The sequence below is a fragment of the Coptis chinensis genome, chromosome 3 (genome assembly GCF_015680905.1).
Source record: "Coptis chinensis isolate HL-2020 chromosome 3, ASM1568090v1, whole genome shotgun sequence".
Classification (NCBI taxonomy): domain Eukaryota; kingdom Viridiplantae; phylum Streptophyta; class Magnoliopsida; order Ranunculales; family Ranunculaceae; genus Coptis; species Coptis chinensis.
In genome coordinates this window covers 28080770-28098171 of record NC_141458.1, presented here as the reverse complement: position 1 = coordinate 28098171, position 17402 = coordinate 28080770, and the positions used below count along the sequence as shown (strand labels likewise).

Here is a 17402-nt window from a genome sequence, read left to right as displayed (position 1 = left end):
TTAAATCTCTCTTCTAGCAAAAGTACATAAAACTGACCAAGTACTATGGTGGTGCCTTGATAAAGAATTCTATCAACAAGAACTATGTCCGAGCATAATAAATAGTCTAAGTGGTAATGAAATCAATAATATCAACTATCTATCAAACTCAACACTAAGCAGTATAAAATCTATATTCTAGACTAATAATTAAAATTCATTTTTCTCATGCTACTAATATAGAAACAAAAATATTTTAGTTTTTGAAAACTAATTTTTGAAATTCATTTCTCAAGTACACCCTCCCCCAACTTAACATATGCATTGTCCTCAATGTATAGAAATTAAGTAAATGAAATGAATGAGAAAAAGGGAAGATGTTACCATTGATGCTGAATATCAAAATTAATTCCAAAAATAAGAACATTTCCTTTTACCAAGTTTTTTTTTTGTTAGGTCTTTTTAAGTAAGATCCCTAGGACTATATATCATGCATTATCAATTTGGAGTGAGGAGATCAGATTTTCTTACCCAAATCTGACGAATGTTTGGAGGACAAGGAGGTCTCACCTTGTGGGTTGTCAAAAATACTCCTTGATATGTTGGAAAGATTGCTGGTGAAGTTACTTCTCTACCTTGAACTATTTCATGTCTGATGATTGTGTGATAGTCCTTGTGGTTCCTTTGTGTAGAAGATTAATGAAAATCTTTCTTTCTAACAGGATAATAGTATCTGATGTGCCCTTTAGGCCTCCTTGGTGTCTATCACAATGAAATCCACTAGATATTAGAAATCGGCTACTTGAACAAGAACATCCTCAACTATGCCTCTGGGAATCTTGGTAGAACGAGCAGCTAACTTCAATTTGACTTTTGTAGGCTTTAGGTTCTCTAGGCCCAACGCTTGGTACACATGATATGGTAAGAGATTAACACTAGCACCAAGGTCTAAAAGAGCATTACCTGTGAATTTTTCTCCTATCTTGCATGATATTGTAGGACTTCCTGGATCTTTGAGCTTGACTGGAGCTTGCTAATGGATAATAGATATTGTTTGTCCAGTTAGAAATGCTCACTTTGGAACATGAGTACTTCTCTTTATGTTGCATGCATCATTCAAGAATTTGGCATATGATGGAAACTGCTTGATGGCTGTGAGAAAGGGGATATTTATTTTATCTTTCTCAAATGCCTCCTTCATCTCTAAAAATTGCTTGTCCTTTTTGATTTGAGAAAAAAACATAGGAAAAGGTGCCTTTGGTACAAACACATCAGCATGTGTCTGCTCTTCTTTCTCTTTGGCATTCTTGCATATCTTGTCTTGGTTATCTTGACAAATGGGAGTTGAAAGGATTTCTCCCACTTCCTTTCGAACTTCATTTGAGTGCTCTGTAGCAATGTCATCATGAGAAGGTGAGTCAACCTTGTTATCTATCTTCAATCCTGATCTGAGAGTAGTAACTGAGCTGACATGATCATGGAGTTGATCAGTACTAGAAGTTATTCCAATGTGGCATACATCTTCACTCCTCAATATTGGTTCCAATAAACTAGGTTGAGTGGCTTGTGTCTTTACAGACAAAGCAGTGGTGAGTTGATCGACCTTAGCTTTTAGAGACTCCATTCTAGAACATTGACTTGCCTGAGATTGCTGGAGATTGAGCTGAGACTGTGCAAGAAGCTCTATAACACATTCAAACTTCTGATTTTTCTGTGATAGCAAAGTAATAGCATTATCCAGGTTGGTAGATGCGGCATAATTTCTCATAGGATCAGGCATTAACTCTCCACTTGTATTAGAATTCTGTTGAGAGTATAATTGTTGTTGAAGAACCAACTGTGAAGCTTGACTTGTCTGTAGAATATAACTTTGATCTTGAGAACCTGGGGGTCCAGCGTTCGGTCTCCAATAATTGCCTTGAAAGTTATTACCACCTTGGTTGGGCTTCTGAAATGAGTTTATATTGTACTCTCTAACTGATGCATGTTGATAGTAACCAAGACATTCTAGAGTTGCATGGAAAGTGTCCGAACAGACTTCGCAGTATCGGCTAGCTTGCATGATTGGGAGAGATTTAGCTTGAGACTTGTTGATCTTGGAAGGATTCATGGAGAACTGGTTGAATTTCTTACTCAGAGTTTCAATGCTAGTGGCCAGGCTGACCAATGTAGACTTCAGTTCTTGATCTGATTGTTCATGTGCTTGGTAACTAAATTGCTTTGGCTTCCCCTCCATGCTAGCGACATCCTCATTGCTAGTAGTCCATTGTTGTGTTTCTTCAGCTAAAATTCTCGAGAAAGTTGTAAGCTTCCTCTCCATCCATTTATGTAAACTTGCCTTTGTGCATTGACTGTATCATCTGCTTGTTCATCATCGAGAGTCCTCGATAGAAAAAATGAGCCAGTGTGCTCTTGTCGTATCCATGATGTGGACACGAGACTAACAGATTGTTTAATCACTCCCAACTATAATGATATTCTTCAGTTGGTTTTCCTTTAAAATTGCTGATAGCTTGCTGTATGGCATCAGTCTTCTGGGGTGGGTAGAACTTGTTCATAAACTTCGTTTTTAACTTCTCCCAGGAATCAATGGAATTGATCGGTTGAGCAGTTAACCATTCGGAGGCTTTACCTTCGAGTGAGAGTGGAAAAAGAATCAAATTGATACTCTCATCCCTGATATTCTGGTTCTTGAAAGTTCTGAGGACTGATAGAAATTTGTTCATGTGAACATATGGCTAAACATTGTCTGAACCATTAAACTTTGGAAGCATAGAGATTACTGATGCTCTAAGTTCAAACTGGTTAGATCTGTCTTTGGAAAAACAATACTGCTGGGTGGGTCTCCAATGATTGGCGAATAGAAATCGCTCAGCTTCTTCCTCTGCTGTGGTTGCATGGGTGGGATAGCTTCAGGATTATTCAAGTCTATAACACCTCCATCATTGCGTGCGGCCATTGTATCAATCTTGTCTAGTATTCTTGTGAATCGGTTGTTGAACCTTGTCCACTGTTGTGTTCTTACCGGACGATGATATGGACGACGGGGCATACACTAGAAAATGCTTATGCAAAAATAACGAAAAACTATCCTATTATGCTTGAATGCAATTAAACTAATATGCAACTATTCTAAATTATACTAAAATGCAATTATACTAATTTTTTGGATTTTTAAAAATAAAAATAAAACTAATTTTCTTCAATTGGGTTAGGCTTTGCAGCTAGTATCTTGTTCGTTGTCTAAAACTGTCTTTTCTAAGGTTATGGTGAATCACTTGGATTGCTTAAGTACCACGGCCCACAGACGATAGTCTGTTTGTCAAGATTCAGACAAGAAACACTAGAGTTTGATATTTCACTGTGTTGGCTTACAACTTCAATTGTTGAAAAAGTCCTAAATGCAATTATACTAGAAAGCAATAAAACTAAACTACGATGCAGCTATATTAAGAAAGCAATAAAACTAAACTACGATGCAACTATACTAAGAATGAAATAAAAAGAATGAAGATTCGACTAACCTGGATGGTAGATCTTATCTTTGAGATGTCCTTCAAGTTTTTCTCTTTCTCAAAAGGATGGATGATGTGGCTAAAATTACCTCAAGATCCAAAGTTCTAATCTTGAAAGAAAAATGTTAAACATAAACAACTTAAAACGGCAGCGGCGCTATTTGACACGCGCTCCTTTTGTGTGTAGGATGGTATATGGATGATGTAGATAGATGATGGTCATTGAACAAATAGAAATGTATCAAAACCTAATTATCCCTCAATAAGTAAAGGATGAGTATGGTATCGTTCCACTTTTAAGTGTATGTTATGTGAAGGACAGGACTGGAAAGGGGGTTTGAGGGATTAAAAACTATAATTGTAGAGATTTTAGATTCTAATGCTAAACTAAACTAAACTAATTAAACTATTGAGAATTTATAAGAGAGGGAATTCAAGAGATTAGAATCCACCGATACCTTTGATCTGTGACATTTTGCTCCATGGTTGTTCTCACAAGTAGACTACAATTAGGCAATCGAGCGAGTGTCGATGCCTTATTGGACGAAACATCGTTAACGAATAACTCTACTTAAGGGTGTTCCTATGTTTATGCTATTAATATCTTCTTTCATTTTATGTAAGCTTGGGCAGCTATTCAATGAATCATCATCTAAGGCAAACACAATGAATACTTCCCTTACTCTAAAACACTACACAACTAGAAGAAAAGTAGAGAATAATAATATAATATTCAATTACAATAAATAAAACTCTATTCTAGCATTATATTCAATTGCAATAAATAAAAGCATGTCACTAGCAAATATTCAATTGCAATATATAAAACCCTAAACTAGCATGATATTCGATTACAATAAATAAAAACATTAATCTATATTTCCATCCCCTGGTCTGGGCAATGGAACTAATAACTAAAGAAACATAAAGAACTAACCTGATTGGAAAATACCATGAACCAAAGAATCAACGAACCCTAAGCACCGACTTCATCTTCTTCCTTGAAGGAGAAGATTAGCCTTCCATAAAGAAGGAAGAACACAAAGAACGAGAAGAAGAAGAGTCGAAGAACATAAGACTAGAAAGACTAACTTATTAAGACTCGGCTAATTAAAACCGAATGTTTTATTATTAATCTCTCTCTGCCTCAAGTTCTGGAGACAAGAGTATAAGTGAATTGGCAAATTACATGAGGCACTTAGGTCCTCTATTTATAGGGGTTACAATGAGTTCTAGAAGCATTCCAAACCGCCATTTGTTTCCTAATACAAATCAACTTCTTTCAGAGTCCAACTTCGTCTCCAAAACTGAGAAGGAAGTGGCTACAGTGTCGTTTCATGCGTCTTGATGCACGATCCTTGCGTCTCAGACGCAAGCAATGCGTTTGGATGCATGATCCATGCGTCCCAGACGCGAAAATCTATTTTCCCTCTTTTGCTATATCCTTCTATCCTCTTTTGCGGGTTTTGGTCCAAGCAACGAATTCTTTGGCCTTGGGCTTTCAAATAGGCTTTAAAATAGGTCAAAGTCGCATATTTAATAGCTTCAATTCCTTGGCCTTCTCCATGATTGTCCACGAGCTTCCCATGTGATCCTTAATGCTCTAAATTACTCCGTTTTACCCCTTTTTCTCTAATATTCTATAAAACTATCTTTTTCACCAGTAGAATCATAAAACATAACTTACAAACAGTATTAGTTCACTAAGATGGCTAAACAAGAGGCATAATCAAGGGTTAAATTGCACTTTTTAAGCACTTATCAAAATCCTTCATCTCAAAGGACTTACTAAAGATTTTCTTCAGCTTGGATATCTTGTTGATGTTCTGGTCAACTATCAACATATCATCCATATACATCAAGAGCACTATGAAATCCCCATCTGGAAATTTTTGAACAAACACACAATGATCGGAAGCGGACTTCATGTATCCATGCTTCACCATAAAGGAATCAAACTTTATGTACCACTGTCTTGGTGCCTGTTTCAACCCATACACACTCTTTATTAGCTTGCATACTAGGTGCTCCTTGCCTTTGACCTAAAACCCCTCTGTCTGGTCTATGTAGACATCTTCTTCAAGGTCTCCATGAAGAAAAGCTGTCTTGACATCTAGTTGCTTAACCTCTAGGTTCATACTTGCGGTCAGACCCAATACCACCCTGATAGAAGTCATCTTAACTACAGGAGAGAAAATTTTATCAAAGTCAATACCTTTCCTTTGACCGAATCCCTTCACAACAAGGCAAGCTTTGTGCCTTGGGTGTGGATTATTCTCCTCATGCTTAACTTTGAAAATCCACTTATTCTTGAGAACTTTTCTTCTTTTCGGTTTCTCAACTAAATCATAAGTGTGATTCTTATGCAAAGAGTCCATTTCATCATGCATGACCTTCAACCACTTCTCTTTGTCTGTACCTTCAAGTACCTCTTGATAGTACATAGGTTATCCACCATTAAATAGTAAAACATATGTATGTGGTAAATACCTGGTTGAAGCTTGCCTCTCTCTGTCGGACCTCCTTGTCCCATCTTCTTGTAGCTCAGGAGGATGCACTTCTGCTTGCTCAGGTGGTGGTTCATACACTTCATTTGCATCTTATATATTAATAGGTTCTATCTCATCATGAGCAATATGATCATCATTATGAGCTTCAAACCCATTGTTATTTGCAATCTCAATGTCTTCTGCACGTTCCACAGTAGGAACTTCTGGGTCTGAATCAACAAGATCATTAGTGATAGCTTCTAGCTTCTCACCATCTTCAAAGTCTGCTTTGGTTTGGTCTTCCAAGAACATAACATCTCGACTTCGGATTACCTTCTTGTTAATTGGATCATAAAGTTTGTAGCCAAACTTCTCATCCCCATAACCCAGAAAAATGCATTGCTTAGCTTTGTCATCAAGCTTGGATTTCTCATCCTTTGGAATATGAACAAATGCCCTGCACCCAAATACCCTAAAATATCCATAATCAACATCTCTACCGGACCATACTCTCTCTGGATAATCACTTTTTAGAGGCTTCGAAGGCGATAGGTTGATCACATGTACGGCTGTGCGCATTTCTTCTACCCAGTAACTTCTAGGTAACTCAGAGTGAGACAACATGCATCTCATCCTCTCTACAATGGCCTGGTTCATCCTCTTGGCTATACCATTGTGTTGCGGAGTCTTGGGAACGGTCTGCTCATGACGAATCCTATGACTCTTGCAATACTCTTCAAACGGCCCAATGTACTCACCCCCATTATCTGAGCGAATACACTTCAAATACTTCCATGTCTCTCTTTTCACCATGCTATGGAAAGTCTTGAACACGCCAAGTACTTCATCCTTGGTTTTCAGACTATATGCTCATATCTTTCTTGAGGTATCATTAATGAAAGTCAAGAAGTGCAAAGCTCCCCTATGGGACTTTACTTTCATAGGACCACATAAGTCTGTGTGTACTAGCTCAAGGACATTATCCTTTCTGTGAAAGGGGAATCTTTAGAAAGACACCCTGTGTTGCTTTCCTACCAAACAGTGAGTACATCTATTTAAATGTGTATCTTTTATATTTGGCAAGGCTTTTTGCTTGGCAAAAACTTCCATGTCTTTTTCTCCCATATGACACAGTCTCTTATGCCATAATTCGGAGGAAGCTTATTCTTGTGCCGCATTTAACTCTGCTTTACACAAACTAACCTGTGTCTTGTAAAGCGAGCAAGTTTTCTTCCCTTTGGCTACTACAATGGAACCTCTGCTCAGTTTCCATACCCCGTTACATACCAAACAAGTTTTGAAAGCCATCATCATCTAACTTCCTAACGGAAAATAGGCTTAGCCGAATGTCAGGGACATGTCTTCTATCATTGAGTGCCAAGGTGTAGTCGACATTGGTTTCCACATGAACATCTCCAATGCCTATAATCTTTGAGATTCCACTGTTATCCATCTTTAACTCACCAAATTCACCACAACTGTAAGTAGTGAAGAATCCCATGTGCGGTGTGATGTGATATGATGCTCCTGTATCTATCACCCACTCTGTATCCTGGCATGAGGTACTAACACAACACTCACCACAATCTGACACAATTCCCACTAGATCATCGTCTGCTAGTGCGGTAGTATCTCGGCCTGTGTTTCCGTTCCTCTTTACCATGTCTTCATGTACACAATTATTATTCTCATCCCTCTTTAGTGTTCAACACTCATACCTAAAGTGACCCTTGGTGGCACAATAGTAATATTGCCTCTCTCCCTTAGGAGTTCTAGTTTCACCCCTAGATTTGCTTCTGTCATCACCTCTAGAATGAGATGGTTTTCCGCTCTTACCTCTCCTCCGTTTCTCTGTGACAAGGATTTCTAAGTGAGAGAAGCTGCTTCGTGAACCCCTTCTTGTATCCTCATTCAACAATGCCCCGGTAGCCATCTCCATGGAAATGATTCCATCCTTGTGGCTCTGTTAAGAGAAACTGCTAATGTCTCCCAATTATCGGGTAGAGAGTTTAATAGGAACAAAGCCTTAACTTCGTCACTCATATTAATCTTCATCAACTGCAACTGATTAATGATATTCTGTACTTCATTAAGATGCTCAGACATTGAAGAACCTTCTTTGTACTTCGTGTTAGCAAACTTCTTAATGTGTAGTACTTTGTTTCCGGCCGACTTCCTCTCATAGTGGTTTCTGAGTTTCTTCCACAAGCCCAAAGCGGTAGTCTCTTAGGATACATGGTGGAAGACACTGTCATCTATCCACTATCGAATGTACCCAATTGCTTTTCTGTCAAGCTTGCTCCACTCAGCCGCCACAATTGCGTCTGGTTTTACTCTTCTATTCTCAATAGGTTGCGCCAAGTCCTTGCAACAGAGCAAGTTTTCCATCTTGGCTTTCCAAATAGTATAGTTAGCTCTATTCAGACTAGTCATGCGAGTGTTTACAGAATGGTCCATCTCTACAAGCTATTTCAACTCAAACCTCCTCTCAGGAATTTTATCAAACACCTTTTAGGCAAGATTTGGATAACAACCTTGTTGGACTTAATCCAACCTGACTCTGATACCACTTGTTGGGGAAAACGATACCAATCGATCCTCACTAAAATAACTTGCAATTGGACAAACTACTACTTCAGACTAAAAATCTAACCTTTTACTACAACCAACAACAAACCTAACCTTCCAAGCAATCAACAACTATCACAAACAAGTAATAATAATACAAAGAAAGTAAAACATACCACAACACAAGATGTAACGTGGTTCGGCCGATGGTGCCTACTTCCACAAGAGCTAATTCTTTTATAAATATGAGAAGGAAGATTATAATCACTCATCTCAAGTCTCTCCATCTTACTAGATCACTCCTCTCTCTTTACAAGTTTTTCTCTTTGCAAGGGTTTTCTCTCAATTTTGATTGCTCTCAAAATTGGGTTTCTATTCAAGACTTGGCTTTCCAAAACCTAATTTCTATTTTAATACTAAACTTGCAATTTCGCGGTTACTGTAGAAATAGAAACTGACAAGTTTAGGCATGAACGAGGGCGCGCTCTCGGTAAGGAAAAATTGAGCGCGTGCGCGCTCTCGGTAAGGCAAAATCAAGCGCGTCCACGCTCTCTTATTTTCCTCAAACTCCAAATTTCAGTAATTTAGTTTCGTGAGAGGCTAAAAAAAACTATCTTCTTTTTTTTCGCGGCAAGGGCGTATGCCATTTTCAGTCGACGACCAATCGGCGTCGCGCTCTTCTTCTTCACACGACCAATACTGTTTCTCTCCTTCATCCTCATCCTCATGTTAGGGATAACTCCAACATACATTATGTTGTTACATATGAAATGGATGATTGAGAATTAGCATTATCTTCAAATGAATCAATAACTACACAAACACACTCCTAACTCCACCAATTCATAGCATGTTTCAATTTAAAAGCACTATGCAAATTCTTTGAAGGACTAACTTCAGTGCTTGGGACAACACCAAATTTTTCATGCACCAAATTGGATGACACAATGAGTACAGAATCCCCTTCCTTCTTCGATGCATCTTCAACTAACCATTGACGTACACGATCCATTGACAAAAGCGGTAAACTTCCAATGAATCTCAAATCTGGAGCACACCCAATCTTTCTCCATATATGTATTTGGATGGATGTTAGAAACTTAGAACAGTGGAACAATGTGATTATGGAGAGGAGAAGATGGGAAGATTTTTTGAGAGGAGAAAGTTGGAGGAAAATAGAGACAGTAGGACAGAAAGATTACGACAAACTACATTTTGGCCCCTTATTAAAGTCCACACAAGAGTTTGCTCCCGCTCATAGAATATCCTGGCTAAGTAAGACATTCAGTGATCATTCAATTGACAGCTTTTCAGTATCATGTAGCTATTTTAGTGATATACTGCTAATTAATCAATCAGAAAACAGATTGAAGAAATTGGATTATTGTTTTCATGAAACATGAAGGAACGAAAACCAGATCAACTGTCCCACGGGAAGCATACACATTATAAACATAAAGTATGACCGACTGATAACTTCTCACCTTTATCCCTTGAGTCTGGTTCCTCTATAACCGGGGACAGAGATCAATCTCTGTAACTGTTGAGATTTTGGTGACACTTGTCCACTTATATTGCAGTAAACTGAGACGTTTGTTTCACTATTACTTATTTTTTGTTCATGTTTTTTTCCACTATTTTACTAGTTTTATTTCTTATACAACACGCAAACTCCACGTCCCTACTGCCTAAGCTAGTTTCCTTCAAGCTTTCGTCTTCCTCTTCTTGCCACTTAACCTTTCATTTTCTTTCTCTAAACCGTTAATTTTCAGCAACCAAATAAACAAATCGTGATTCCACATCTACCCTTTACTCTTACCTCTCAAATGATAACTCCAACCACCAAAGAAGTCATCTCCGAGCTCTACACACAAGGTCCAATGGCATGGTACTTCACTTATATTGGATAACAAGTTCCATTTACATTCCAATTCCAATCAATTTCCCTCGCTGCCTAAACGTGATTTTTTTTTTTTTCATTTTACGGCACATATATTAGACATTGATGTGTCATAAAGTAACAAGGAGAGTGTGATGAGAGACTTATTCGGTCTTCCTGTTAGTGTAACCATTTGGTTTTATCGGCAGACTTAGTTGTTGAAGTACTCTAACCAGATTTCTTATTATATTCCTCCAATTTTCTCCAAGATTTTACAGTTTGAAGTCGGTTGAATGTTATGGCGTTACCCCACTTAATTTCAAAGAGGTCTCAACTCTCAAGTCAATATTATTAGAAGTTGTTCTTCACCTCATAGTGCAGAGCGCGACCTGCGCTCGACCAAAGCATGGTAGAGCGAGCCCTGCACCCGTGCCTTGACCAGAGTCTAGTAGATATAGTGCATGCAGAGCGCGACCTGTGCTCATCCAAGGCTCAACCAAAGCGCACCCCGCGCCTCGCGTATTATTTAGAAATCCACAGACTATTTTAGTTTAGTCCCTATTTTAGAATCTTGTAATCTCTATATAAACAATTATAATCTCCTTAAAAATCAATAAAGTAAATATTCTCAAATCTCTCTCTCTCTCTAATTTATCATGGTATCAGCCTAATTTTGATCCGAACCCTAACCCTAACCTCTATCAGCTTCCGCCTCCTCTCAATTCTCAATGGTCGACGCCTCCAATCCCAATAATGACTCTCTTCCAGATTCTGATGATCTTTTCTTTGTCCACCACTCAGATTGCCCCACGGCTATCCTCATATCTCCTTTGTTATCAAGGGACAATTATCCGACTTGGTTACGGTCTATCTCTAGAGCCCTTTGAGCAAAGAATAAGTTTGGTTTTGTCGATGACTCTGTCACACCTCCCAACACTCCCAAAGAAAAATCCAAGTGGTCGCGATGTGATGACCTTGTTGCTTCATGGATTCTCAATTCTGTTACTCCAGATATCCGTGGCAGCATCCTCTATGCCGACTCTGCATCCAAAATCTGGAAAAATCAAGGTGATCGTTTTTCACAAACTAATGCACCCAAGGTTTTTCAACTGAAGGATTCCGCCACTCTTCTCAAGCAAGACAATCATCCGATATCTGTTTATTTCACTTTGCTTAAATCTTTCTGGGATGAATTAAGTTCTTTATCTACTATGCTTGCTTGTACTTGTGGTCATGCATCTATTTTTGCCAAAGAGGTTGATGACGGTCGTTCTATGAAATTCATGCAAGGCCTAGATGCTCGTTTTCAATCCATCCGTAGTCAAATTCTCTTAATGGATCCTTTTCCTCGTATGTCCAAGATTTATTCTTTAATCCGACAGGAGGAGAAGCAACAAGATATTCATGTACTCTCTCTTCCTTCTACCTGCTGCCCTGAGTACTCACTTTCAGAAGACCAATTGGGCTTCTTCTTCGAAATTAGGCCTGTCTAAACCTTCGCAACACAACAATGGTTCGCCTCAACCAAGAGCGTGCGCACCCTCCGATCCAGGGCAACCAGAGCGCGCACGAGCTCGTCCATTCTACAACCACTGAAACCGAGTTGGACATCATATTGGTACATGTTACAAACTGCACGGTTATCCACCCAAGCTTGCTCATGCCAATTCGGTTGCTACAGGCTCCAATTCTCCTATTTTCTCCACAGAACAATACAACCAACTTCTCAGTTTGCTTGATTCAGGTAGTACCACTTCACAAGCAAACCTGACAGGTATATCTCTCTCATGTTTTTCTAAATCCATATGGATCATTGACTCTGGTGTTATCAATCATGTCTGTTCATCATTACATCTATTTTCTCATTATCATGCTTGTTTAACACATTCTACTCTTAAACTTTCGGATGTCATAAATCATTTAATTACTCGTGTTGGTAGTGTTATTCTCTCTCCTCTATTGCGTCTTGACAATGTTCTATTTGTTCCCACCTTTCATTTTAACTTGCTTTCCATTAGTGAACTAGTCAAATCTCACCCTATCTCTGTCTCGTTCACTAATGATTCTTGCCTTTTTTAGGACCAGTTATTGAAGAAGAAGATTGGATTGGGACGGCTTAATGGGGGACTCTACCATCTCCAACTAGCTTCCATTTGCTCATCTATCCCACAACTCCACCACCAATAATTTATGGCATTATCGCTTAGGACATCTCTCTTCCACGCCTTTGCAGATTTTAGCTAAGCAGTTTCCTTTTATTTCTAGTTATAATAATGCTACTTGCAATATATGTCCGCAAGCTAAGCAAACACGTTTATCTTTTTCACATAATTCAATAAAAATTATTAGACCTTTCCAAATGATTCATTGTGACATTTGGGGTCCTTTTCATTTACCATCTTATTCCAATGCTCGTTTTTTCTTAACTATTGTTGATGATTTTAGTCGTGTTACATGGATTTATCTTATGACTGTCAAATCCAAAACTGCCATGCATTTACAATCTTTTTTTGCCATGGTTCATACTCAATTTCACTCTACAATACATTCACTCATATCTGGCTATAGCAACATTGATGACCATTTCCATGAAATCCAAGTCCTTCGATCCGACAATGGATCCGAATTTATATCCCATAACATGCAACAATTTTTTTCAAAACATGGGGTTATCCACCAACGTAGTTGTGTTGCTACTCCCCAACAAAACACTGTTGTTGAAAGAAAACATCGTCACTTACTCAATGTTGCACGAGCATTACGTTTTCAAGCTCATCTCCCATTATCCTTCTGGGGTGAATGCATACTCACCGCAGGCTATCTCATTAACAAAATTCCTAGCACCTTGTTAAATGACAAATCACCTCATGAGCTTTTATTGACAACACCTCCCACTCTTGTCCACCTTCGTGTTTTTGGTTGTTTATGTTTTGCTCACAACACTTCCATTAAAAATAAGTTTGATCACCGCGGAAAACCTGGTATCTTCATTGGTTATCCTTATGCTCAGAAGGGCTATCACATTTATGATTTATCTTCCAAGAAAATTTATACTTCCCGTGACGTGATTTTCCATGAGAATGTCTTTCCCTATCAAAATTTATCTCCCCCACCATCACATCTGCCAGTTTATCCCTTATCCATCCCCGACAATGAGACATTCGACCTTCAATAATCTCCTGTCCCTCCAGTAGACACTCTTCCAACTTGGACAGCTCCAACCTCTCCAATTTTGGAACTCCCTCAGCCACCACAACCCAACCATCCTACCTCACCTCGTTCCTAGAGCATGAAACCCCCCACCACTTCTCATCAAAGATTATCATTGTCCTACTCTCACCAAGGCACCTACAGTCCCTCGTTCGGCCAATCTCATCCAATCAGACTCTAAGGTAATATGGTCTTCCACTCCATACCCTATGGCTTTCTATGTTTATGACACTAATTTTTCGACTTGTCATAAATCTTTTTTGTGTAAAGTATCTTCTTTAGTTGTTCTTACATCTTTTTCTCAAGCTGTCAAAATTCCAGAATGGAGAGCTGCTATGGCTGCTGAAATTGCAGCTTTGGAACAGAATAACACATGGACTCTTGTTCCGTCATCCTTTCATCATAAGCCTATTGGTTGTAAATGGGTTTTCAAGATTAAATATCATTCAGATGGTTCTATTGAACGTTACAAAGCTCGTCTTGTTGCCAAGGGTTACAATCAGATTGAAGGCCAAGACTATCATGACACTTTTGCACCTGTTGCTAAATTAGTCATTGTTCGATTACTTCTCTCTATTGTTGCTATTAGACATTTGACTCTTCATCAGTTAGATGTCCACAATGCCTTTCTCCAAGGCAATTTGGATGAAACTGTTTATATGACCTTACCTCTTAGATTCGCCAAACAGGGGGAGCACAGGATATGTCGCCTCAATAAGCCCTTATATGGACTCAAGCAAGCTTCTCAGCAATGGTTTGTCAAACTATCTACCACTCTTATCACTGCCGACTTCACTCAGTCTAAGTCTGATTATTCTCTATTCACTAATATGTGTGGTTCTGATTCTACATTTGTCCTTGTATATGTGGATGACATTATGATCACAGGCAACAATCCATCTCTCATTCAGAACTTGAAGAAATTTTTAGAAGCAAAGTTCTATATCAAGGACTTGGGACACCTAAAATATTTCTTGGGTATCGAGGTTGTTCGTTCCAAAGAAGGATTATTTCTTACACAGCGCAAATGTTTTTTGGACATTCTGTCTGATTGTGGTACCACTGGTGGTAGTATTTCTGAGTTCCCTATAGAACAAAACATTAACCTCCATACCGATGATGACACATTACTTCAGGATCCGACTGTCTATTGTCGCTTGATTGGGCGTTTCTTATATCTCACAGTTACACGTCCAGATATTACCTATTCTGTAAATTATCTCAGTCGTATTATGCAGTCCCCACAGACTCCACATCTAGATATATGCTGCTCATCGTATACTCCGCTATCTTAAAGGTTTGATCAACAAAGGGATTCTCTCATCATCTAATAGTTATTTACACATCTCTGGTTTCTGTGACTCTCATTGGGCTGGTTGCCCTATCACTTGTTGTTCTACTAGTGGTTATTGTATTTTTTTTTGTTCTAGTCTTATATCCTGGAAAACAAAGAAACAGAGCACTGTATCCCGTTCTTCTGCTGAAGCTGAATATCATTCCATGGCTACCCTGGCGTGTGAACTTCAATGGTTGAAGTATCTTCTCTATGACTTAGGCATTTCTCATCCTTCTCCGATGAACATGTTCTGTGACAATCAAACCGCCCTGTATCTCTCTCAAAATCCAGTTTTTCATGAACGAACGAAGCACATAGAATTGGACTGTCATTTATTACGCGATAAGATACAGGCTAAGTTACTATCTCCTACGTTCGTTCCATCCTCAGATCAGGGGGCTGACACCTTCACTAAACCTCTCGGTAATGACACCTTTCTGAGATTAATTCGCAAGTTGGGAGTTCTTGACATTCACTCTCCAACTTGAGGGGGAGTATTAGAAGTTGTTCTTCACCTCATAGTGCAAAGCGCGACCTGCGCTCGACCAAAGCATGATAGAGCGCGCCCTGCGCCCGTGTCTTGACCATAGTCCAGTAGATATAGCACATGCAGAGTGCGACCTGTGCTCGTCCAAGGCTCAGCCAGAGCGCACCCCGTGCCTCACGTATTATTCAGAAATCCATCGATTGTTTTAGTTTAGTTCCTATTTTAGAATCTTGTAATCTCTATATAAACAATTGTAATCTCCTTAGAAATCAATCAAGTAAATATTCTCAAATCTCTCTCTCCCTAATTTATTTTTTTTTTGGTAAAGCTCTCTCCCTAATTTATCAAATATAGAATTCTGACTTACTAGCAAGTAATTAGAAATACCGGAAAGCGACTATTGGCTACTAGTGTTGCAACTTGCAAACTAAACGAGTTGTATGTGTTATTTCTGAAATGCCAAAGAAGCTCGCATGATTGTCATAGAAAAACGGTGTCTAATAGATTTGGAAGCTTTAGAATAAGTGATCACAGACTCACCGTTGGGCTTCAGAGTTGTCATAGGGATAAAAGAGTAAAATTGAGAAGGAAAAAGAAAAAAATAACTTGACGGCTCAGTTTGCTGCAATATAAGTGGACAGGTGTCACCAAAATTTCAACAGTGACAGAGATCTATAGAGGAACCGGACTCATGTTTGCCTGTCTCTCTCCTGTTAAATCATACACATACTATGTTAAACAGTTAAATGATACAAGAAGATTGATTTTTAACTATTAACAAATAAGTTTTACAAGAAAGCACCTTCGGAGTCGAGAACTTGAGCTCTTTTGCAACACTCTGCTTCAGCTTGCATCTCCATAACATCTCTTACACCGCGTGGAGGACTAATATCCTCTGCAGAGAAAGAAAACAGAAGCAGATTATAAAAATTTCTGCAAGGAAATGGTAAGAAAATGAACACTTAATTAAAATAACTATCACGACCTCTTACTTGTTTCATATCTAAGACATTTTAGACTCCAATCTTGACCAGTTCTACTTATTGCTTCCTGAAACACATTATTGACACCACATATTTCTGGTGGAAGTTGGATGATAGAATGACTGCAAGATATGCAGCATGAAGACATATGAAGCCCTATAACATGCTTGCGGCAAGTAAATTTACATAACCTTCCCAAGTATGTTTCTGGATACGTAGGTAACTCTGTCGGTCAAACCTACCTGACTGACAAGTAGAAAAAGAGGTTAAATATTAATACTAGAATCCCATCCCAAATCAGTGGCTCAAGCCCGAGACCAGCCCACATAATGTTACTCACACCCTGAAATTGCAAAATCACAAGGCTGGTGGAGTGGGGGGAAGACCAAGCCAAAAATTTAGAGATGAGTGTGGGTATTCAATCTAGGTTTTTCACATCAGCTAAAGCCGGTCAGAAGAAGGGAAATATGACTCCTATGCAGGATATACAAACCTTGTCCTAAGCCACTAAGCCCAGTTACAACAAATAACGTAGTCCAGGGATCAATTGGAGAACAATAATAATAAATGAAAAAATATATATACATAGTATTTCAATCTCGATCTCCACCTTATAGAATAATTCACCAGTAAAAATTATAGGAAACTGAAAGAATAACTGGTGTCATATTCTCATACCCGGGAAAGGTTTTAACAAACAAAAAAGTTCTAGTTCTAATGGTTCATTTTCCCAACTTTGTATTATCATAAGATGTACCATTCGAATGGTATTGCATTTCATCTATATAGCACATCTCTACTTTGGTGAAATCAAATAGGGTGTACTATCGTGATTGGACATTCACAGATACTAAAGTTGAAAGTAACAGATACTAAGAACCTATCAGGCCACAAATATAAAGGGTAAAGCCTTCAGTAGATCAGGGGTTACATTAACATATCATAGCAAATGAAAG

At 38.6% G+C, this 17402-nt stretch overlaps 1 protein-coding gene across 1 annotated transcript; it reads right to left on the bottom strand.

The window, feature by feature from the left end:
- Window positions 1-15918: 15918 nt before the first annotated feature.
- LOC147508973 (uncharacterized) lies at window positions 15919-16808 on the bottom strand. The gene is made up of 3 exons (XM_086599181.1): window positions 16456-16808; window positions 16266-16358; window positions 15919-16173 (listed from the first exon to the last, which is right to left on the bottom strand). Exons 1-3 carry the CDS (start codon window positions 16592-16594, stop codon window positions 16136-16138), a joined length of 270 nt encoding a protein of 89 aa, XP_086455307.1. The 5' UTR covers window positions 16595-16808; the 3' UTR covers window positions 15919-16135.
- Window positions 16809-17402: the final 594 nt, after the last annotated feature.